Here is a 23,373-nt window from a genome sequence, read left to right as displayed (position 1 = left end):
CAAGCAGTCTCGAGTCCCGCTGGAACGGGGTCGGCCTACCCAGGGCACCTTGCAAATCCTCAAGGGATTCGTTAGTATCTCACACTGCTGCTGCTGCTGATGCTGCATCCCCGCAGCGATTGCGCCGCACGCCGCCGCTTCCCCCCCCCCTCCCCCCCCCCCCGTCCCCCACCTTCCCCTTTCCTCTGTGCAGTCTTCCTGGAATGGCGAATTGTGTTTCTCGGAAAACAATGGATGGCGACACCTGAGCTTGCCCTTACTACATCGCTAGACGCTATAGGAGCTCAGCGTGCTATCCAGAGAGAGCGACTAATATACGGGCCATCATATGATGGCCCGTATATTAGTCGCTCTCTCTGGCCATAGCCAGAGCGCTTAGTTATCGGAAAATTTAGTGGCGCTACGAAGCGAGGACGAATACACAGTGACAACACATAATGCCGCGTGTGGTTCCACCGTGTATCTTTCCTTGTCTTTGCAGCACTACTAAGTTGTTGCTTTTTTTCAGCGTGACAGAAAAGCTAGTCCAAGCTTTACGGCAGTCATTAATTACGCATTGACTTGGTAGAAGCATTGTCAGGCTACGCCACGTTAATTAAGCACGAGTCGGTAAGCGCTGGACGCTTCTCTAGGTTGTAGAGTAACTCGCACTTGCGTTTTTTTCTTCAAGTTCAGTGCATTTTATTGTTATTCTTGCAATCTCCGTAACTAAGGTCGAACTTCGTTACGCCTAAAATAACGCCTGCGGCGTCGTGTCTAGGGATTCTGCGAAAGAAGGCAGTCAGGCTATCTGTCCAAGATATACGGAGGTTACATGCATACACAGCGTTCAACACTTTTGTAACTATAACTTTGCCGTGCGAAGTCGTGAGACACTCGCCAGATATTAGTTTCGGCAAAGGCATGAGCTTGCAGTGGTCAGTGTTCGCTCGCCTAGCTCAATGGCTGGCTTTATGCTTTTTTTTTTCTGTGTGCCCGGATATATGCGAAATGGGTCGTTTTATAGCACTAAAAACACATTACCAACGCAAGAAATCATAGCAGGCGCGCTATTTAGAAACTGTAAGCTATTTCGCTAAACGCATTAATGTCTTTCTGTCTCGCTAGACTAATGCATTTCTAGAGACTGAATGATTTTGCCAAGCTTAAAGTGAACGCTTCTGTGTGTACGTCGCTCGCATTCGCCTGCAGCTTGAGAGCGTGCGGCTGTGCTCGGCGCGAAGCTTAACGTAAATACCTGGTGCTACCTGATTAAATAAGTACAGAATAATATCGCGATACACTTCGTATAGAGATCCCAGTGCCTTTAAACAGCCACTATTTGGTTGACCGTTTGTGTTTCATTCGTTCTGTAAGCGCCCGCCTAATCATTCTTACTCAGCTCAAGCAAATCAGAAACGATGCGAATAATTAGATTTCGGTATAATTATTGTACATTTGGGACCCGCTTTGCCAACATTAATGTTTGGTCCTTCACATTCTTCAGAATAGAGCTTGATTTTTAGTATCAGATTATTCAACTATAGATCTAGGAACGCCAGGAAAATCATCTTGCTAGGGTGCTTTCCGATCGGCGACGCTAAGATGAAGCAGAGGAAATCTAAGCATCTGAACTTTGTGGAAATGGTCGCGCGATTACGTCAAACGTATCTGCACTAAACCGCTTGTGATCGCGAAAGTTGGGTATGTCCAGACTCACCTTAATGAGTAATAGCCTCAAATATTCATTCCTAAACGCTCACAGTAGAGCTGCCTCGTGGGATTGTTACAACATCGCAGAGCAGTTGCCTCGTAGCACAGGCTGATTGAATCCACTACGGCACGCAAATTTAGTGCAAGCGTGAGGCTGCGGGTGCGTTGAAGCCTCAGCAAAATAATCGTCGAGCTATCTTTTATGCAATTTTTTAAAAATGTTTTCTACTGTTGTATATACAGCATTATCAGGTGTAAAAAATCAGTGGCGTTGTGCTTGAAATTATTTTTCTTTAATGCCCGTAGCGTGCACAAGACATGCTGTCGTTGATTTCTCCACGAAACCTCTCCCTTCGAAGCAACTCTGTGTTCTTCTTTAAACTCGAAATTGTTTCGAATCACATAAAAATGACTGAGTGAAAACTTGAAACGGCCACTGAAACGACATCGAAAACACAAACACTAACTTCGCATCGTCGTGCTTTCTAGCAGTCACTCTCGAGTGGGCGCGTTAATTGTTCCGGTGATATCTGGCAGACAGAGAAAGATAAAAGTAAAAGGAACTTCGACCGCCGCATTGTCTTGCACTGGACACCCTCGTTTAGTCTGGCAGTCAGCCAGGCGTCTCGTCTTAGTGAACGGCGCTGGGTCATGCGCAGGCGTTTCCTGACGGGTGCTGCCGCAGTTCTTTCGTTTTTGGCAGGCCCTTTTCGTAAGCGAAGGACGGTGGCATGGCGTAATTTGAGGCCGTAGTTCGTATTCGGAAATGAAGAGTGAATGGACTAAGCAAATGTTAAGAACTGAGGAGAAACGAAACTTCCTTCGACCCCGTGTTCGGAAATTAGGTAGATTGTATTGATAGGAAAGACAGAGAGGTATTGTCGAAAAAGCTGGCGCCTAAACATCAGAACGAAGGAGACGTTCCCTTACCCCGCAGACGTCCATACTAAGCTCACGACCAGAAGTCAGGAGCTACAGTCGATGAACAACCGTGGTTCACCATGGGTGTCACGTGGCTAGATGTATGACATGGCATGAATTTGTTGTACTACTCTGTGCTGTTACTAAAGCCGTATTTGTTTGTTACTTGAGCTCCACTTATGCTGCGTGTTTGGCTCGCAATGTTTTCTCGGAGCTGCCTCTTCTCTTTAACCTTCACGACCAATTCATTTTAGTACCAGGTAATAACCAGTGCCTAAGCATATCGTGAGAATTTAGAGCATGCGCGTCGCTAATTACAGATTACGTTTGAACAGTAACGCGCACTATAGGTAGATTGTTTTTGATATTTTGAAAGAACTATTCGCATTCGGATGGTATCAGTCAGAGCTTGAACAAATGTAATCGTCGCCGTTTAACCAATTTGCAATGAATAATTTGGCTTCAAGCTGAACAGAAGGATCCACAATGACATTGTAAGCTAGAAAAGTGAAGTTTACGAAAAAATTCATCTATTCCGCATCGGTGCCATACTAGTTTAGCCGTCATGCACGTGGCGAACGCAGACACTGACGCCATATTAACTCCTCGTGGTTTTAGTATGAAACAACGTGCCCTACCTTTTCCCTTTTCTCTTCCATTTTCCGACACTCTGTTTTCCCTCTAGATATATTTGTTCCTTACACGGCGAGAAAAGTGGCTTAGTAGCCGCATCGCGCCTCCCTACCCTCGTTGTTCCCAGGCTTGCTGCTTTCCTGTGCGTTGTCGTGCGGCGCGCGCTGTCGATCGTTGTCGTTGCAAGCTGAGTGTGTCACGTGGCTGTCTGCTTGTGCTGTTGTGCTTCGTGTGGTGTGTGTGCCACGCGCAGAGAAGGCACGGCTTCTCTGCGCGGGTTGTCTCTGCTCGCCAGAGGGTGCTCTGCGGCACAATAGCTCGCATGTTGCTGTGCAGAAGATAACAAGACACTAAAACGAAAAACACGAAGAAACAGAAGAACAAGCAATACCGCGCGCGTAGCTAAAAGGAATGAACACTCAGTGCAAGATACCCTGTGGGTACTGGCCACGCAACAACGGGCTTGGTATTTGAAGACATAAAAAACAAACAACTAGACACTTCAACAGTTGGCGTGAAGGTTTTTGGAAAAGTGGACAAGATTTGTTAAGGTTATGGTGCAAGTGAAAAATGCCGCGTGGCATCGGCAACAGAAACAGCCCATCACATTGTTCGTGCAGGCCTTGCCTTAAACGAACTCTTTGTTGTGACGCGGCTGTTTTTAGAGACGGCGTATGTCAACGTATATTGCCGTGAAGCCATAGCGAACATTACACATTCCTGACTGCCATTATATATGTTTGGCGAGGACAATCAATCAATCAATCAATCAATCAATCTAACAATCAATCAGTTTTTATTTCTGTACTGATATACTTTGGTTTTCCCGAGTCACGGTCAACATATCCGGGCCTTTCTTATTCTTTATATGAATAGCGAAAAAACTGTTCAGTGCTTTCCAAATGATGAACACGTAAGGCGATAATAGGTGTCGTGCCCACAACTATCGTGCATGTATCATCATGGACTCATTATATGATGTTTAAACTGTATAGGTTTGTCTTGAGAAAGTTTTTTAGCACACGCAGCAGGAGGAGGACAAGAGACGGAGGACGATCGCGACGCCCTCCAGTGCCCATCTCTGGTACGATACGTGTCGCCTGGCCGATTTCCCAAACCTCCTGTCTTCATCCTTGCGTGGTCATGACTAGTGTGTACCATGACCTGCACTTATCTTTCAACAAATTTGAAAAAGAGATTTCGTTGTACCCTTGTTGTACTCTTACTAAAATTTCGCAACACAATCGTACTTCTTGGAGCGAATCGTTCAAATAAACGTTTGGCGTTGTTTGCCTCGTTCGTCCTAACTGTTGTTTACAAATTTTGGCTGCGAAATAAGCCCGCGTCACTGTTGAGCCTTACTTCTACTTGAGCATGAGGCGATGGGTTCTCATTTTTGCCCCAGGTCAAGTAGGCCAGTTGAGATGCCGCGTTATTTGTTGAATGATTCAGGCCAATAAATGCGATCTTATTTACGAATTCGAGCGTAAACGAAGAAGATTGCGCGTGTTGCTTCTCAAAAGTTTCCAGAACAGAGACGTAAGTCACCGTATTTGGTGATTCTAGCGCTAGCAAGAAGTAAATATAGTCTGACACTGTTTCTTTATGTTTGTTCGCTCGATGTAACGTCCGCATTCACATGACGGTGTTATGCGAAATCATCTTAATGTTGATATTCAGGTGAATCGATGTTGCACAACACTCGGTTACGTTATTCCGCGGCTTCCGTCACTTTTTCACATTGTGGGAATGTATGTATGCATGACTCTTCTTTTCTATTTATATATTGCTTTTCTATGTGACCAGGTTGGTCGCCCAACTTTCACGAATGAGAATATGGCTGCATTCTGCAGCGAAAAATGCTCGTTTTTCTTTTCATTTACGATTAGTCTATTGGGCGATATAGTAGAGACACAGCTACATGAAGACCCATCCAAAAGGGCTACGGCCACTTTTCAGAAACAGTAATAGACAACCCTCCGGCCGACCGTCACTGTTTGCTGAGCCGTAAATAGTGCGGGCGTTCATCATGTGGGACAATTTCCAGCCCACATATGTGCCCGCCTACGCTTTATTATTGCCTGAAGCGCGGACCGCAAGAAGTTCCCTAACCGTTTGCGTTGCATCCCCCACCCCCTTCCCCTCCCTCACTTTGCTTTGTTACGCGAAACGGAATTCCACGAACAATATTCTTCGCGCTGGCTCGCCGAATGAAGCTTCACGAATTCTCCACTCTGCCACCCACGAACCCGACGGAAGGCGCGCATATTTCTCAGAATAGGGAGAGACACGCACGGCGCAAAACGTTAGCGTCGTCCCTGCGTGGCGCCACGTCTTGGTTGGTAGGTGGAATCCGCTGCTGTCTTTGCCTGTAAAGTTGTTGTTCTTGTCTCGAGGACTGGAAGCACGCCTGAAGAAATGCGAAATGAAACGAAAACAAAATGAAGATAAAGAAGATTGACTCCTCGAAAGAAATTGCCCACTCAAGTCGGGTGGCGAATGTAAGCTAGCCGTTCGTCCCTTCGAGGCTGCTTTCATATTGAAGGGAGACGCTCGCCTCGCGACCGCGACAGTCGCGTGGGAACTGTGCGCAATGGAAATGAGCGGCGGCGGGAACAAAAGAAGAGGACGCAGAGAACCAACCGCCTTAGCAATGAGTAGAAAGCAGCGGACGACAGAGAGAAAGAGTTTATTTGAAGGAAGGCCGAGGCGGTCGTCCTGAACTTTCCTGCTCTTCCTGTTACTGAACTTTCCTGTTTATCCTGATATTGCTATGCACCGGGAAAATGGGACAAGAAGACGAAGAATGGCTCAAACTGAAAGTGCGATGGACGGGGGTATGCTACATAAACGGTACTGCACTCATCGGGGATGCGGGGGCAAGAACGGATGCTGCTGCTGGCACAGTTGCAAAAAGAAAGAAGACGTCGCCAGTGGCCGGCGCGTCGACTGGCAGCCCCCTCGGGCGCCTGTGCGTCCAGTGGATGCGTGGCCCGACCTATAGCCACGGCTGAGAGAGAAGCGGTAGGGGGTATGGGCGAGGGTTATGGGGCAAGAAATGGCGGGTGCAGTGTGGAGACTGTTAGAACTCGGGACCATTGGAATTCTGCCTCACGTCTTACCGTATGGCTCGGCGCTGGGCATTAGCGTTGATGTCCGGCGCCGTCGACACAGTCTTCATCCTCGTCGCTTCGAAGCAGGCTGCTAGCAGTAACAGCCGCTACTGTGGACCATATTGAATATGGTCCACAGTAGCGGCTGTGGCGCTACAAACATGGCGGCTCCCTGCATCGGTCAATGCAGGGAGCCGCCATGTTTAAAATTACGGCAGTTAAACGTTTAACATGGAATGAAAAAAAAAAGTTCTAATTTAGGTAATACTACCACTTTTGCGCTTCTGGAATAGACAGTGGGTTATTTTTGGCACGAGTGAAAGAATTGTGAAGTTGATGGCACAAAATAAAGCAAAGCAAGCAGATCACAACTTTTTTGATTCAAAGGTTTCGTTCCCTGTTACTATGCGCGGCCGGCTCCACAGTGCTTTACCGAGGATTACTTAGCTATACCCAGATCCATAGTGCTAGTGGATGGAGGCATGCGATGGCAGAAAATGACATAAAAGATAAATTAGGGGGTCATCCCAGCTTAGAATTCCAGAAGCGGTTCACCTGTGACGTCATAAACTATGGAAACGCGTGGCCTAACTATTTGTATAACTCGCGGCCGAGATTAGCGCATTGAGATCCAGGGTTCTCGGAGTGAATGCGTAATATATGCAGAAGAATCACGATGACACGAATTTCCCGGTACACTTCCTAAAATATTCGTATCGTGTGAAATTTGTATGATTCATAACAAAACGATAGCCGGAGCACTTACAGAGAAAATAAGACATTCATGTTTATTTATGGTGGTTACCTTCGGTTTAGGAAGTCACTGATGCTTTCCTTGACCTTTCGTGGCTCAAGTTTGTCGAGAGGACCCTTTTACAGAACGTAAAACTTCACGGTCGTTTCTTAACCTACCTTGCCAGCGCCGCAGTGAGCCCGTTTCGGGTGAGCAGGTCTCCGCCAGTATCATGGAAAACAAAGGTTGAGTACGCCGATTTCCCAACTGCACGCCGCGGCCATAGTTCAAGAGATCCCGCGGCATGTCATCATCCGCCGCGGCCCGGAAGAGTTCGCTCGAGTCATCCCGAAATCAGACGCGTTGTACCTAATGCATTATGTATGGAACGGAACTCTTTAAAACTTCGTATCACTTCGAAATTCGGCTCAACCGTAATCGCATACCATAAAGATTTAACCGTATCTTTAATGACGTTGAGCTCACTAGTCTCGCTTTATTGCATGCATTATAAAATGAGTGTTTCTTGCGCGATCTTGACCTTCACTGCCATTGTCGTATGCGGAGTACAACTTTCTTAACGAGATTCTGTTCCGGCGTACGCGTAGAAATAATCTAATATTTATTCAGAATGTTGCCTTCATCCTCGTACCTCATTGAAAGTGCTCATGCAAAACAGCCGGTTCATTAAGAAGCGCAAAGTAGAGCATCTTCGTTCGCAAATTTGGGAACCAAATCACGAGAAAAAGGTAACGGTAGGTGCGGCTAAGGAGTTTCTGTTTTAATATTAATGAGCGCTGCCTAATTTAGTGTGCCGCTTTTTCCTTAAGCTTGTATAGCCCCCCGCTCTTTACAACGTTAAACATGTCCTGCAACGTGCTCTGTTTTTCTGGGGACGAAACGCACGCATTTTTATTCATTCATTTTTTCATCTAAGAATTACAATTGGTCAGAGTAAACAGTTTGCTCAATGCGCGCTTCTTATTCAGCTATACTGTATACCTTACCGAGGCCACCAGTGCCAATTCTCGACGGGACTTTGCTTCATTCGCGCGACACACTCGCATGCAATCTAAAAACTCAAGGGGTTTATAAATATTTGCGATTTTGGGATTATAAACGAGACTCGCATACTTCGTTCTATGGCAAGCGTTCTTACTCAAATTAGCTTCTAGGCGTATTTGCATAAAATAATTTTCCTCCGTATTGTTGGGTGGTTTATAAAGGAGAATGCGCAGTCGGGCGAGGTCTCACGAAAGCCAGTCTGAATCCAATCAAGGTCATTGAAGACAAATCGAATTAAAACGCAACTCATCGGTTAACCTTGCCTCAAGCGAAAGAAAATCTTCTTCGTCATCAGTAGAAGTTTACAAAAGCCAGGACCCGTTGCTCAAACCTACTTTGATTGATCGTGAAATCAATCAATCAATCAATCAATAAATAATTAATTGATTAATCAAACCGACTGACTGACTAAAATATAGCTAGCAGAATAGATAGATAGATAGATAGATAGATAGATAGATAGATAGATAGATAGATAGATAGATAGATAGATAGATAGATAGATAGATAGATAGATAGATAGATAGATAGATAGATAGATAGATAGATAGATAGATAGATAGATAGATAGATAGATAGATAGATAGATAGATAGATAGATAGATCAAGGAAAAGGTCCTCTCCTTTTGCTATTGAATATGTGACGTCCTAGCTACACGAACCGAGACATACAATGTTCTTAATCATATGTGAATAACCTCCGCGTGCGCCTTTTCTCTCTCCCTTTCTGCTGCAAAAGTAAAACACGCGGTCGTGGATGCAGCTATTCATCAGCAGTAGTGCGCCCCGTGAGCCCTGTGCGGCTATACGTTGCGGTTGGTCGTGCGTTGTTTGCTAATAAGCAGTTGCGTGGCGCGGCCAAAGGATCCTCACCACATGACGTATACGTACGCCGCACGAACGCTTTATGCAGGGTTCCTCACCTGAGCCACAGCCGGTTCACAACACCCTTCTTGTCTCTTCGCCTTTCATTCATTTTCTTTTTTCTATTCGTTTCACAGCGTGACTTTGTTTTCGACCTTACGCCTCGTGCCATCTATTTCTTTACCAGAGTGCTGGTGCAACGTATCCGCCGTAGTAGAAACGCAGCATCGAGCAGACGCTGGTTAGAGAGGAGATAACAAAAAATGGCCCATTGGAAGCGCGCTCGCCCAAGCCTGAAAACGCACACACGGCCGCTTACGGCGACCGAATAGAGAACAGAGGTGCTGCTGTTTCATTTGGGAAGAAGTGCGCGGCCGCAGAGCTGTTTCTACCTTTCATTCCCAGTCCCTCTTTGTTTTTGTTTTTCTCACTTCTTGGGTGGGTACGGCAAATAGTTTGGACTGTGTTATTTTTTCCCCGTCGTCTCCCGTCTCTGCTGGCCCGGCGTCGACCCTGAATCGACAGCCGTAGATGCATTTGTCCCGCATGATGACGGGGTTTGGTGCTGGGGGCTGTACGCCTACCTTCCGCTTTCTTTTCTATTCTATCTCCGAGCTAAACATGGTCACCGTACCTAGCTCGATGATGTGATGAGCTTAGTTTTGTGTGGATCGAAGTATATTTCATTGCAACTATAGCGCTCTAGCAGCCATTATCACAGGCGTCCGTTGTAACTTATGTCCCAGGATCCCCTGACTCAATGCGCCAGTGTCCAGTCTGTTGAGAATCGAGAAGAATAAACACAGCGTGCCTCTCCGCATTGCAAAGCGGAAAGAAGCGAAGCAGATGCCTGATTGTTTCGTGGCAGCCGTAGGTTTCGGAGGTGGAGTTCTCGAGCACTCCTATGTGAAAAACAATAACACCTTTGAAACACTACGTCAAGCCACACAGGGTCCAGCAGAGTGTCTTCACACCCGCGATAGCCTAAGTGAAAGACGCCGCTGCAAGTCAAAAAGCCAATTAATGTAGGCGGGTGTCCCTGAAAACAGTTCAGTTTCACAAGGCCAATGCACTGTCACGTGCCATCGATCGAAGTCTAGCTTCTGCATAAACGTTCACGCGAGCGGAATCGAAACGCGTCGTGGAAAGACGGGTTGTTTGCATCGGCGCTATCAAGCTGCAGCACGTATAACGTCCATCGGTGTAAACACAACAACGTCTGCGTGTGGCCGCATCGTGTAAACAGCTAAACCCCCGTTCACACACCTTGCCCACGCGTGGCTCCAAGAGCCCTCGCATGCGCTGAGAGCCGCGTGCAGCCACCGACCGATTAGGGTCGAGTAACGCAGATCGTGGGAGACCCACTGGGTCATCGACGGGAACGCTGGTTCGCTGCCCACCGCGAGCGTGCGTCGACGCGCTTGAGTTGTCTCTTCGCTAGAAGCTTTCTGCTGCTTTCTATTTTCTTGTTAGTTTCCCATTCGGTGCGGCGAACTGTGAAACCGTCTTTAGTAGCTTGCCTCCTCGCCGACCACCCCCCGCCACTCGAACTAATGAGGCGGCTAGGCCCTGGTCACGACCGCATGTGCTAAAAAATTCTGGCCCTGATTTCGCCTTACGAACGCTGGCTCATTGGAGCATAGGCTCTGCTTCGCGTTTCTCGTTTTTTTTTTTTTTTTTTGGGGGGGGGGGGCTAATAATTTATCCCCCCCCCCCTCACACTTCTTTTTTAACCATAACACTGATTCCCCCCGCTGCCGGTTGTGTGGCCAATTCGCACAGCTCCAGTGCTTCACATTCGCGAGTGGGAATTCAGTGCCTGCTATTGCCCGCTTTATTTATTGCATTAGTTTCGGAACTGGATATGTTTACCTGTATACTTACAGACTTGAGATGCTGCTCAACGCAGAATAATGGTGAAAGATGAGGCGACTGACGCAAGAGACATTTAGATGTCGACGCACTTGTGAACCAAACCGACCTGTTAGAGAGCTTTTATATCAAGTACAACAAAGCGATCAGTTTATAGCTTGATCCCACTATTAGGCGTATATATCTGTTCATTGCAGCCTTTAGCTAGCCGTGTCGCTTATTGAAGTTACGCTCGCCGGTTATGAGAAACGCAATTTGACGCTTGGAGTGTACGCTCGCCTGGCTGTATGGAGGAGATGGCGAAGCTATAGAAGCCAGCAGAGTAACTGATTTGGCTGGCTAGTGAAACATTCATTCATCAAGTAAAGAATCCTTATTTTGCGCACAATTCACAAAGAAGGAAAAAAAAGAAAGTGACGTGACAGAACGCTATAGTTGATGTTCATGCTAAATCCTAAGAACCTGTGTTTGAGTACTGTTCCCTTCGTCTCTTTAGAGCTGTTACTGTCATGTCCCAGCAATGTACCAACTGTCCCGATTCAATAAGATTCTACAATACGCTATCACAAAGAAGTTGTCCACCAAGCGGTGAGCTGTGTGCTCCCCCAAAAGTGAAAACAAAATACCCCCACTCGTTTTTCTGCCGGGCTTCACGGACGACATGGCGTGAGTGGTCGCTGCTCGTGAGGACGTGGTCTGCACTCACCATGAGCCGCTGTCTAAAGTGGGTTTTAATAAGGTGGCGGGTGGGAAGGGGAAGGGTGGGGGGTAGACCAATTCAGGCCATTAATTTTGCGCCCAGTGCCTACGTGGTCGCGTCACGCTTTTGCGTGGTCCTTGACGACCGGCTTTTTGAGCCGCTGCTCGGGCACCTCTTTGTTGATGGGACCACTCACTCACTCACTCACTCACTCACTCACTCACTCACTCACTCACTCACTCACTCACTCACTCACTCACTCACTCACTCACTCACTCACTCACTCACTCACTCACTACTAACTAACTAACTAACTAACTAACTAACTAACTAACTAACTAACTTAACTAACTAACTAACTAACTAACTAACTAACTAACTAACTAACTAACTAACTAACTAACTAACTAACTAACTAACTAACTAACTAACTAACTAACTAACTATAGTTTTTCTATAACCCTAGTTAAAGGAATGCATAACTATAGTTATTCATTCCTTTATTCAACGTGGTTTCTAGAGCATCGACAGAGAGGGAAGAATAAAAGGAAATGCCGAGAGTTTAACCAGATGGCCAGGTTTATTACTGTGCGCTAGGAGAGAGGGAAAGGAAGGATAAAAAATAAAAAAAAGGAGAGAGTACAGCAACACCACTATGAGCACCACACAAGCGCGAGATAAATAAATAAATAAATAAATAAATAAATAAATAAATAAATAAATAAATAAATAAACGATAAAAAAAAACGTTGTGAAGTATTTTGCACAGGCTGTGGTTCGAAGAAAGCGAGCCATCTGTGCTGAAAATCGGTGAGGTCGCTTTCAGATCTTTTGCGCACGGAATGATGGTAACTTATGGGGAATACCACTACTCAAAGGAAGCCAGCACTGTGCTCTGCTCGAGCAAACGTTCTGCACCTTTAAAGGCGTAAGCACTTCTATGCCTACCCTGCGAGGAAGCCCGTCCGTCCATCCGTGCATCACGTAAGACGAGATCGCTTTCAAGATAGGGCCCGCAACAGCGAGCAAATTTACCTTCGTGCTGCCCCCCGCTTCAACTCGAACTAAGGGGCGAGAAAACACCGCACACGAAGCTCGATGCAATCTGTCCCCATCGAATATCGCCTGCGTAGCCGCGCGATACGCAGCCGCCGCCGGAGTACGGTTGATCACGGTTGATAACGGTTCGAATCAAGAGGAGACAGTGTCAGCGACCCCGTCTACGTGCGAGGTGTACCAAATGTGAAACTGTTCAATTACGTCACGTACTACAGCACGCATCGACCAGTGCTCATATTCCACGAAGCAGCGGCATCATCCAAACGCACCGTCATATAACATCTGTGAACATTGCTACAACTCGCCTCTTGTTCGTCGTCTCATGCTGGTCTCAGTTAACATTTCGGTGATGCAACCACGCTTCTCCGTTTCACGATTCTTTCGCGGTGTTCCTCGCAATTATATCAAACACAGCTGCATATGACGACGACATTGCCTGTGATTAGTGGCAAATGCTTGCGCATCATTTAGATAACTCCCACAGGAGATTTTGCGTGTAATATTTTTTGAGTACACGAATAACGATTATATAATGGATAACAGCATCAACAGAATCCAGAGGGAAGTATACTTTCTTGTTTGTTATCCTACTTGCCTTTCTTCGCAACTTCGCAGCACATAACAGATTATTATCTGTGTTATGCAGCCGTATTTGAATTCTATTTTGGAAGATATAGTCATAGTCTATGTCGTGTTACATGTCTTGCCTGTCTGTACATGTAACACGTTGTACATGTCTTGCCTCAAAAATAGAGTTTTTTTTTTTTTCAGAGTCGATCAGGTATAGACAAACTAGGGAGATGTCCCATTAAGTTTAGAATTGTAAACTCAGCAAATTAACTACTCTACGCATCTGCGCAAATCATGCTTTCTATAAACTAATGAGGATTGATAGCTAGTTATTTGCCTTTGGCCCTTACAGCGAGCAAGGGCTCACTGAGGCGTCTGGCGCAATGCCACATGTTCGGCCTGTCACGTGGCAATCACGGCAGGTAGGTCACGTTAGGGGCCGAGCGACAACCGTAATCCCTGCAACGTTATTCTTGTCTGTTCCCGAATACGTAAAAGCGAAGAAGAAGTCAAACGAAGCGTGTTGTTGTTCACTTGCATTTGCCGAGTGACCCCAGTGAGAAAGAATTTTCTAGACAGAGAGAGAGAGAGAGATACCGAATTTAATGAAAATGTTCTGTCCTCATTACCTGTCCTAAATACGACGTAGAACGCATCTCTCTACAGACTGCTTAATCTGGATTCCGCAACACATTTTCTTAAACTGAAATTATTGGACCATGGCTCCATCCACCGCGAACCAAAGAAAAAAAAAAAAAGAAAGAAGAAATTCGCATTAGCCTTCTTTCCCCACCCTTGCGTGTAGGGTAACGAATGGTTGCTTGTCTGATTGACTTCCCTAAGTTTCCTATGCTTTCTTCCACTCTCTCGATATGTTAGCCTGGCTGACATCCTGGCGTATGCTATATGATCCAGGTGTTGTAAGAAGTACGATGCACGCACAAACGGCACATACTCGCACGGACACCCGTATACAGAGCTATGGTACCTTCGGAAGTGAGCATCTGAGCACTGCGGTTAAGTATGACAATGTCGCGATATCGCGCTGTTCATTTTACACTGAGCTTAGGCCTCAGGTAAGTGCACTCTGAAGATCAATGTCAACGTGCTTCGTTTACTTTCTTCTGAGACAGCGCGCGTGAGGGTCGGTAATTGTATCGCTCTTCAAAGGCCCGTCGGAGCGACTTCTGCGCGCTCTGTCCCCGTCTGCTGCAAATCGCGGTTATAGATATATGTATGTATATTCATCGTCGGGATGCTTATTAAATCACGAGAGAGAGAGGAGGAATCGTGAAGCCCATGTGATTAGCGCGGGTAACGGTGGCGATGCAATGCTGCGCGCTGAGGCGTCTGGGAGAGCCCGGGGATTGAAAGAAGCACCCGATGACGAAGGGCGAGGGGGGACACGGAAGACCTCGCGTCGCCCACGCACAAGGGGAAGCGTACCAAGTGCCTCAAATGGCGTGGCGTGCGTCTCTATCGGACCCGATGACGAAGGGCGAGGGGGGACACGGAAGACCTCGCGTCGCCCACGCACAAGGGGAAGCGTACCAAGTGCCTCGAATGGCGTGGCGTGCGTCTCTATCGGGTCCTTGACGCGCTCCATCGCCGGCTCAACTACGCCCGCTGGGCTGGGAAGCCCCCGGGTTCCGCCCCCCGCTTAATCTCGACCATCCGCTACCGTGTCGAGAAGAAATCGGCGCGGGCGTTGCTTGCTACTGGGCACTGACGCATCAATAGTGAGACCTGGGGTAAGGGATGGTATACTCCGCCCTCCTGCGGTCATTAACCCGAAGGCATCCGCGTGTCGTGTGCGGCGCTTGACTGCCGTGATTTTTCATGAATTCTCCTTTGGTGTTAAATGATTGAGTTTGTTGGCGAAACACTAAGAGGTCGAGTACTAAGAAAATGTGCGGGTCTTTCCGGTCACCAAACAGACGCACTCATTCTCTCTCACATACACCTATACGATAATAAAACAGTGTGTCGAAGGAATATGGCTTGATTCTCATTTGAAGAATCGCTGCTGGTGTTTTGGTAAACAAAAAAATTAGTAATCGTTTGTTCAGAATAGCTGCTGTACACATGTTGCCGGAGCCTAAGTGACGATGCCGCTCACAATTCGCAAACTTTCTCTGGAAGCTTTACGAGAGAGTACTCCGTGAAAACGGATTCGCCTGCACAGAGCGATTCTTTTCACAGCCGATGTCACAGCAGGTCCTGCAACCCACGCTGTCGCAAAAAGGTAGATAGCGGGAGGTAATACAATGTAATGACATCTATATTCAGGCAGTCGCTACTGCTTGATCGTTGGTTGGCATTTGTGATGTTTGTGCGCGAAAAAGCTGCCGCAGTGGGAATGGTTGTCGTTTGGCGTCGTTTAAGTGACGCTGCGTCGGATCCAGTGGTCGCACTTTAGTACGAAGGTCCTTTCTTGACACACATGACTGCACGAAGCTGCCGCCTTCCGCTAGCGCGAGCAGCGGCCCCAAAGCAATCCGTTTCTATGTGACGTTCTCGTGCGTCACGTGACCTGCTTTCGCTAATCGATGGGCAACTCTAGGCGGCGACCTCTCGCCTCCGATGCGTGGCAGCTTACAATGCTTTTTTGTGCAAAAGACATAGGCAACGCCAGGCAAGAACCTCTGCCCACGAGGCGGCACTGAGGGAGAGAGAGGGATATAAGAAAGGCAGGGATGTTAACCAGTCGAGAGACCGGTTGGCTACCCTACGCTAGGGGAAGAGAAAAGGGAAAGAGAAAGAATAAAGAGGGAGAGAGGGTGGGGGTACTATGGAGACTTGCTCGGACCGTACTGGAGAGTCAAAGGCGCTCGTACAAACCAGACGCTCTCAGAATGCACAAAAGTGACTTCACTGCCTTCTGAGCCGATGATCGGTGGGAACGGTGTTCTGGTATAGTCTGTTCACTCAGAGGACGATTATCTAGTTTTCTGAATGCGTTCATCATAGATTGTATTTCTGCTTCAAATTGAGGACAGCGACAGAATAAGTGATCAATGTTCTACTCGCATCCGCAGACATCACATGCAGGGCTGTCAGCCATTCCAATTAGTGGTGAATAAGCTTTCGTAAAGGCAACTCCCAACCATAACCGACACAGAAGGGACGCCTCGCGTCGGTGCAGTCCGGCCGGAGGTCCGAGTTGCAGCGCAGGGTTTAGTTCACGTATGCTGGCTCAAGGCTGGGTACATTAATTGCTTGCATCTTAGCTCAACATAACGCCTTGTAAGTTGTACCATAGAGTGGATTTCGGAAGTGGGAAAATGACTGGTGTCGGTGCTTTTTCTACCAGTCAAGTCGGGGCTCTTTCACAAGAAGAGACGTTCTGCGAATTTCCAGGAGCGTCTGTACCTTCAGCTTCACAACGTTCTAACACAAACAAGCACGAAGCTTGCCACAGTTTATAACGCACGGAATTCTCGATGCTTTCTCGGGATTGTCCTTACGACCTCTTCAGAAAACCATCCGAAGCCGTCACTGCGATTGCACCAACTGTGCCAACCGTGGCCCGCGAAGAGGGAAAAACTTCCGACTGCGTCCGGGCCGCGGCATAGATTAGTACGTGTAGTAGCGGCGCCGTCGTCGTCTGGACTCCAGGTCCAGAGTCCGCCCCCCATCTCAGATCGAACCGTTCCGCACACACGTGGCAGGGGGCGCTCGGAGCGCTAGCGGCGCTCGTGACGTCACCTGGCACGGCGTCCAATGGCGACGCGGCGCGAGCAGACGACGGGCAGCCTCGCGCGCGCGGCGTTCCGCCGGAGTGCAAGCGCGGGTCCGCCGATGCATGGTGCTTGTGGCGCGCGTGAGGCCCGCGGTGCGCGGAGCCGGGCTCGCGAGTGCGCTCGCTGAGCCCATCGCCGACGAGGATGTGATGGAGCTGAAGCCGCTCGGCGGCGGGGCGGCACGGCCCCCGCTGCGGAGACACTCGTTCTTCAACCACGTGCCGCCGCGGCCTACCGTGGCACCGCTGAGCCCGCGCAAGAGCATCGCCACCTTCGCCACCACCTGGAACGAAAGGGACGAAGAGGAGGAGGACGGCGTCAACGAGCGCCAGGGTAGCAGACGCGGACACAGTCGGCAGAACAGTCTCAGGCCGGACGTGGGACAGGTGAGCCGCCCACTGCTGAGGCCACCAGTCTGCGGGCGCGTTTCTCGGGAGCGAAGAGAAGAAGCTCGCTGCTGGCTGCTTCCTCCCACGAGTGACGTCACCCCGCGCTTCGGTGTCTAGGGGAGAAAGAGGAGGAGGGCGCGCTTAGTGCGACTGCCCTTTGCCGTGAGTCTGTCGTTGTCCTGGCCAGCCATCCCAAACACGCGACAAAAAAAAAAATAAAGAACAAGATAGGCGCGTTGCCTTCGCGATCCGTTCTGCGATGTATGCAACGAGCTATTTGATATCTTTTTAATGTCCACTAACGAAGAAAAAAAAATTACGCCTGTTGAAAAGTGTTTCGTGCTAACCGATTTAAACATTTCATGCTTCTTTCTTATCACTTCTTTATTATGATCTTTTTGTTTCCATCAGCTGACTGACTGATTATTCCCAGCATAAATTGGGCTGCTGGGGAATGCCGCTAAATGCGAATTCAGCTATGCCAAAGCATATCTACTCACGCCTTCCTGTTTTAACTAAATGTCTCAGGTTGTTTTCTCTTGTTTCGAAATGTGCTCCGACAGTTCTTGGTAGGGTACTAAGTTTCTTTACCATCAAGTTTCTATAGGCACCACCATTCCCTGTTTCTCTCGCACATGTGTGGTCAGGGGGCAGTCGCGCAAGGCGCCCTCCATGCCATAGTTTACAGGACTGCCAAGAATTTTATGGATGGCTGATATCGTGGGAATTAAAGTCGCCACTATAATCTAGTCGCTACCACCATCGCTTGGCTATACGACACGCCTGGCACACAAGCACGGTGCTATATTTATGCAGTGTACGCTAAGCTGTACTTAGATGGCGGCTTGCACTGCGCACCGTCATACCGCTTCTGCTTCTTCATAACCTGCCACACATGCCATCGTCAGTGCCCATGGACTGTTGTCACTATCTTTGCTGAGACACCTATACAGTGGAACTGCGTTTGTAATCAGTTGCTTGCTCACCTCACTGTGCGTGTCCGCCACCAATTCCTGCCACCGATTTGTTACTGAAACTTGTGTCGCCACTCAGTATTCTGCCAATATGCAAATTTCACTGCCACGGGCGTCTGTTTCGACTTGTGCGCCTGCGTGCTAGCTTCGTATTGTTAATACCGCAAGCTTGCGGCCCACTTCTGAGGAGCGTAGACATATACCCACCACATGTTTGCCGTTGTTGGTTTAAGGAGGACTGCAATGTTATGAGCTTCATAAACAGAAGCTGAAAACGGGGCTGGCCGTGAAAGAAAACTTGGCGCACTCCTCCGAAAATAACCGCTGCTGTTTCGTATCATGAATGCGGCCCTGTGTTTATTGCTTCCTGGGGAGTGGAAGTGAAAGTGCGGAAGAGCGGTTGGAGAGGAAGGCTGGTTGCTTATGTGATGATTAATCGAGGGATTTACTAGCGGTAATTGTATGCTCGAACCTTGGACTTGCGAAGCAACGAATTGGCACAGTTCCGACTTGAACGAAACGAGACTGTTCTGCCAAGGGGCGGAGCCTCGGTTGCATTCTCGCCCTCCTTGGTTCGCCCTTGTCAATGTCTCAGTTGCTGTCCCCTCGCATCCAAGTTTATTTTTCGCACATTTTTCCCATCCTGGTGTCATTCGTGATTTAGTAAGTGCGATTTTGAACTTGCGCGGCTTCGAGCTGTCACGCCGTATGGAACGTATCTTAAGAGCTTCGAAGTTAGGACGTTTGTGTGTTTGCCGCTGCATTTAGATTTGGCACCAATGAAAACGTGAACCAAAGCGGCAACTTAGCAGTGGTGCGTCGGTGCCGATGTCACAATTATTCAGTTTTGCAGTTAATCTAGCGAAGGCCGTCTGAACCTTTTCTAGATGCCTCTGGCCACTAACGGGTAGCGTGTGTTCTACGCACTGACTTACGAAATACAAAGTTGTCATCTACCAGACGGTAGCTTGAAATAACAATAACATTTGACAGTGACGCCGGGTTAAGTTTACGGACTGAGAGCAATTATTTTAACTATGAAGCTTTCTTCCAGATGTATTTTGTAGCTTCGTGGTACATTTAGGTTTATGTCAGCTTCCGCTTTAAGAAATCTTACTCCGCCTTGAGGGTTTCCGCAGAGAGAGAGAGAAAGAAACTTTTACTAGTGAAACAGTGTCCCGAGCCCTATTTCGTCCTATCTCACCCTTTCTGTTTATCACTTTTTTATTATTGTTTTATCGCTAACATGTGCAGCCCAAGCCGATAGACAAAGCTTTGTTGGTGTCACTGGCTGGTAGCATATCATCGGTAGGCATTGTTGGGGCGTGAAGGACGATGTGGTTGCTTTCATGAAGCTCTCGATGTAATGCGAACTTCCGTGTCCACGCTTTAGATCGAACACGCGTCTACTTCCCACTAGGTCTATTGTCATTTCATGTGGAGGTCTGAGAAATTGATAACTCTCGCGAGCGAAATTGTTTTATCTCGAGGAGCTTCGAAAACATGCAAATATCAAATTTGTAGAGCATTCCATTGTTTACTGACGAATGCACTATTACGTTCTTTTGTGAACTGTGCCTGCCGATCGCAGAGGGGCGATCGCACTATATACGATGGTGTTTTGGCGCTCTATGATCTCGAACACGCAATGTGTCTCGCGTATTCGTCCTTCTCTGCTTCCGCGTCTTTCGCTGTGAGCAATCCGAAAGTACGGCCTTGAAGACACCATACCAACAAGCCAAAGTGGTCAGCCTTATAGCGCCTTTTCCTATTGCCTCTCCTCCTTGGCCGATTGGCGTTGTGCCCTTGTTTTGAAATCGTTCAAGTTTTCATTCTTTACTTCTACTACTAGTGATACTACTACTACTACTACTACTACTACTACTACTACTACTAATAATAATAATAATAATAATAATAATAATAATAATAATAATAATAATAATAATAATAATAATAGGAAGAAGGAGAAAAAAGTACAATGACGCAGTGCGTCGAACGATGGCTTTTTTCTTGAATGCAAGAAGTGTCTAATGTCAATTTACCTTGGGCTAAGTTTCTTCTCAGCTATAGTTTCTTACACGGGCAGAACGACCTTTTGCGGAGGTGGCACAGGTAATGTCGAAGCGAGAAAGAAAATAGAGGAAGCGCCGAAAGGAAATCGAGTAGTGGTGCCCCCTGGGAATCGCTTAGCTAACGTGCTACTCGCCGGCTGGCAACACGGGAAGGTGGAGGCCTGGCCGTTCTGCAAGTGCGCGTTTTTCTCGAAAGGGCACTCGACTGTGTCGGCAGTGCTCGCGAAGATAAGGTTCGGGCTACTGGCCCGAGGTCTCCCCCATTAGGCATATTGCCGCGTCGCGCATTCTGAACAGGCACTGCGCCGCTGCCTTTTCAGGTTTTCTTGCTCTTTTTTTCCCCCCGTCTTCACTCTACTTTCTTAGTGTTCTTACTTGATTTTTATTGTGTCTGCACGTGTGTAACCTGGACATCGTCAGTGTACCGGTAAGACATTGGCTTTTAATGGACACCGAAGAAAAATGTTAGTTTAACTGAATGTTAAGCTAAATGTTATAATAGCGGTGAAAACAAGCGACAAAACGTGGCTAGATGCCTGACGTCAGCTTGATGTCATCAGTTCCACAATTTTGGCTCGAAATCTAATAGCCGATATTATGGCCTTTGTTTTCTTCGTGAATGATTAACGTAATGCAAATAGCGCTTGGAACGAACGATGTGCCTTTTTAAACTAATTTAGAGTTCCTCGATGGCCTCATTTTATGAGCGCGAACGTCTTTGGGAGGAACAATTAACGCTGATTGAAACAAGCAGATGGCTTTTTATGCAATTTGTGCAATATGACCACCATCACCATGAAATATACATAGCAGCCTAGACATCTTCGTACGTAATTTTTTTTTTGTACCAGGGCATTTCACACAAGTTCTTGGGAGAAATTCCACCGAGTGAAGCTATAAGGATGATATTCTGGCGTCATTCATTTACTTAGATAACTGTAGTATTTATGCTACAGGTCGGAGGAAGTTGCTATGAGGCAGCGCACTTTTGCAAGGTGTCGTTCTTAGTAGTTGAACTTTTGGGGTGGGCATGACGGAACCTATACTTGAAAGCTATAAAAAAATCATACCGAGCGGTTCTCGCAATGTCGACGTACTCGATTCGTGGAAGTCGACCTTTGAGCTCAGTGTAGAAACAATAGAAACAAGCACTCGACCTTTGAGCTCAGCGTAGAAACAATATTTCCAACTGTGCGTTGCTTGGCGCTAATTATTTTTCACGTTGCTCGTTAGCAAGATGAATCGTTTTAGACAGGTCGCCGAGCACAATTTTATATTTCCGTGCTCGTATTCACAAAGAAGCTCTTATTGTAAAGCGGTTCCTGACAGCTGATGTCAATCATTCTTGATGTTACATATAGTATTTCATTAGCGAAAGCCAATGGCAAACAGCACCTATACGAACGAACGAAAAGCTTTGTCAATTCGACCCCGGGTTATTGATGAAACTACTTCGCACCTTGCACTGTTTGGCAAAGGCGTAAAATATAACTACAAATGGAAGGCTGATCAGAGATGCCTATGCGAGTGTTAATATAGCACGTGTTCCTCTAAAGAAGAGCCCTAGCTGAATTCCAACTATATATAAAGCGTACTTAGAATAATGCAGGTCGCTTCTTAAATTTCTCTCTGTCATTCTGCAATGAAAGAGCAGAACAATCAATAACGCATAAGACTCCGCTGGGTAATAGCCGCAGATAATCGATCACATATTTTCGGTATTGATGAATCAAGGACACGGCAAAATAGTCGTAGTTTCAAAAGGCTCTCGACTGCTCTCGCAAACGTGCCTCTACTCGGAACTTCTCCTCGACTCTGGAGAAGTAAGAGCTATAGCGTTGATTCTCGACTTGTATGTTCACTATGTATAATAAAGCTCCTCGGCGATTCTTTCGCGTTGGTATTGTAAGCCGGAGCGCGTAACATGTATTACACTGCGCACGGAATATACGCAGAGGCGCTTTTCGAGCAGCTCCTCATCGCGTATACATACAGGACGAAGAGTTGATATTCTCGCAAAAACAGAACTCAAGTCGCGCCTCACGTTTACATTTGAAGACACTGTTGGTCTGTCTCGTCCGCGAGCAATGGTCATGGTCCGCTGAGAGGAGCCACACCTGGTCCGCTGCGCGGTGTCATGCGTCAGCTTGCCATAAAGCACTATACTGGCCATGTATGCGGAAGCACCGTGCAATAAGCGTAGCCTGTATGGGCACGCACGCTATGAGGCAATAAAATAAATAAAGAATAGTTGTGTCTGTACCACTTAAAAAAAATATGGCCGCGACAGTTACGGCAAGGATAATAATAAAAAAAGTGAGGGATATATGACAGGGAAGGTTGCAAAGAAGCGAATAAGTTAAATAAGCCAGCACCAGGGAGCTAAGAAAGCCGCTCCGATAGATGTGTTTGTGTCGGGTTAAGACGTACGGGCACTAAATCTCGAAGAGCTCCAGCGTACGTTTCAAGCGACTTAAGGTTTCCACACAAGAAAGTGCCTCGAGAAACAACAGCGTTCACTGCCCACAGGAATCCTCAGCTGTGACACACTGATCTAATAACAAAAGCGACGACAAAAAGAAAGAAAGAAAGAAAGAAAGAAAGAAAGAAAGAAAGAAAGAAAGAAAGAAAGAAAGACACAACGAGAACGTGTACATGATCAGGGCCTTCTTTATCGCTCACATCTCGTTACTTCATCCAAGCTCCGGTGATCTTCCGAGAGCGAAACCTCGTTTCCTTCTCTCAGTATTGGCGAACACGCCACAGGCCACGGGAGGGAAGGTAAGGGGGAGGAAGGAGGGCGCCTATCCCTGTAGCTGTGCGGCCGACAACACGATCCGATCGACCTTGTCTCCGCAGCGTTCGACGACGCGGCCTTTCCGTTCGCTCGTCTACTTTTTGCCGCTCTCGCGTCCAGTGGCGCTCATAAAGAATGAAGCTCTCTTGACGCGCTGCTGTCGAGACCGTCAT

The 23,373-nt window shown here is 47.4% G+C and overlaps 1 protein-coding gene across 1 annotated transcript in view; it reads left to right on the top strand.

Annotated features, from left to right (window-relative positions):
* Positions 1-23,373, top strand: part of LOC119442752 (potassium voltage-gated channel subfamily H member 6-like) — a 261,976-nt gene that overhangs the window by 181,825 nt on the left and 56,778 nt on the right. Inside the window, 1 exon segment of the mRNA XM_037707752.2 lies at positions 1-70. This exon segment is cut by the window's left edge and continues 2 nt beyond it. Coding sequence (XP_037563680.2) covers positions 1-70 — 70 coding nt within the window.

This window comes from Dermacentor silvarum, chromosome 2 (genome assembly GCF_013339745.2).
Source record: "Dermacentor silvarum isolate Dsil-2018 chromosome 2, BIME_Dsil_1.4, whole genome shotgun sequence".
NCBI lineage: Eukaryota > Metazoa > Arthropoda > Arachnida > Ixodida > Ixodidae > Dermacentor > Dermacentor silvarum.
Note: the sequence above shows the minus strand (reverse complement) of the source record. Positions and strands in the feature narration are given on the sequence as shown.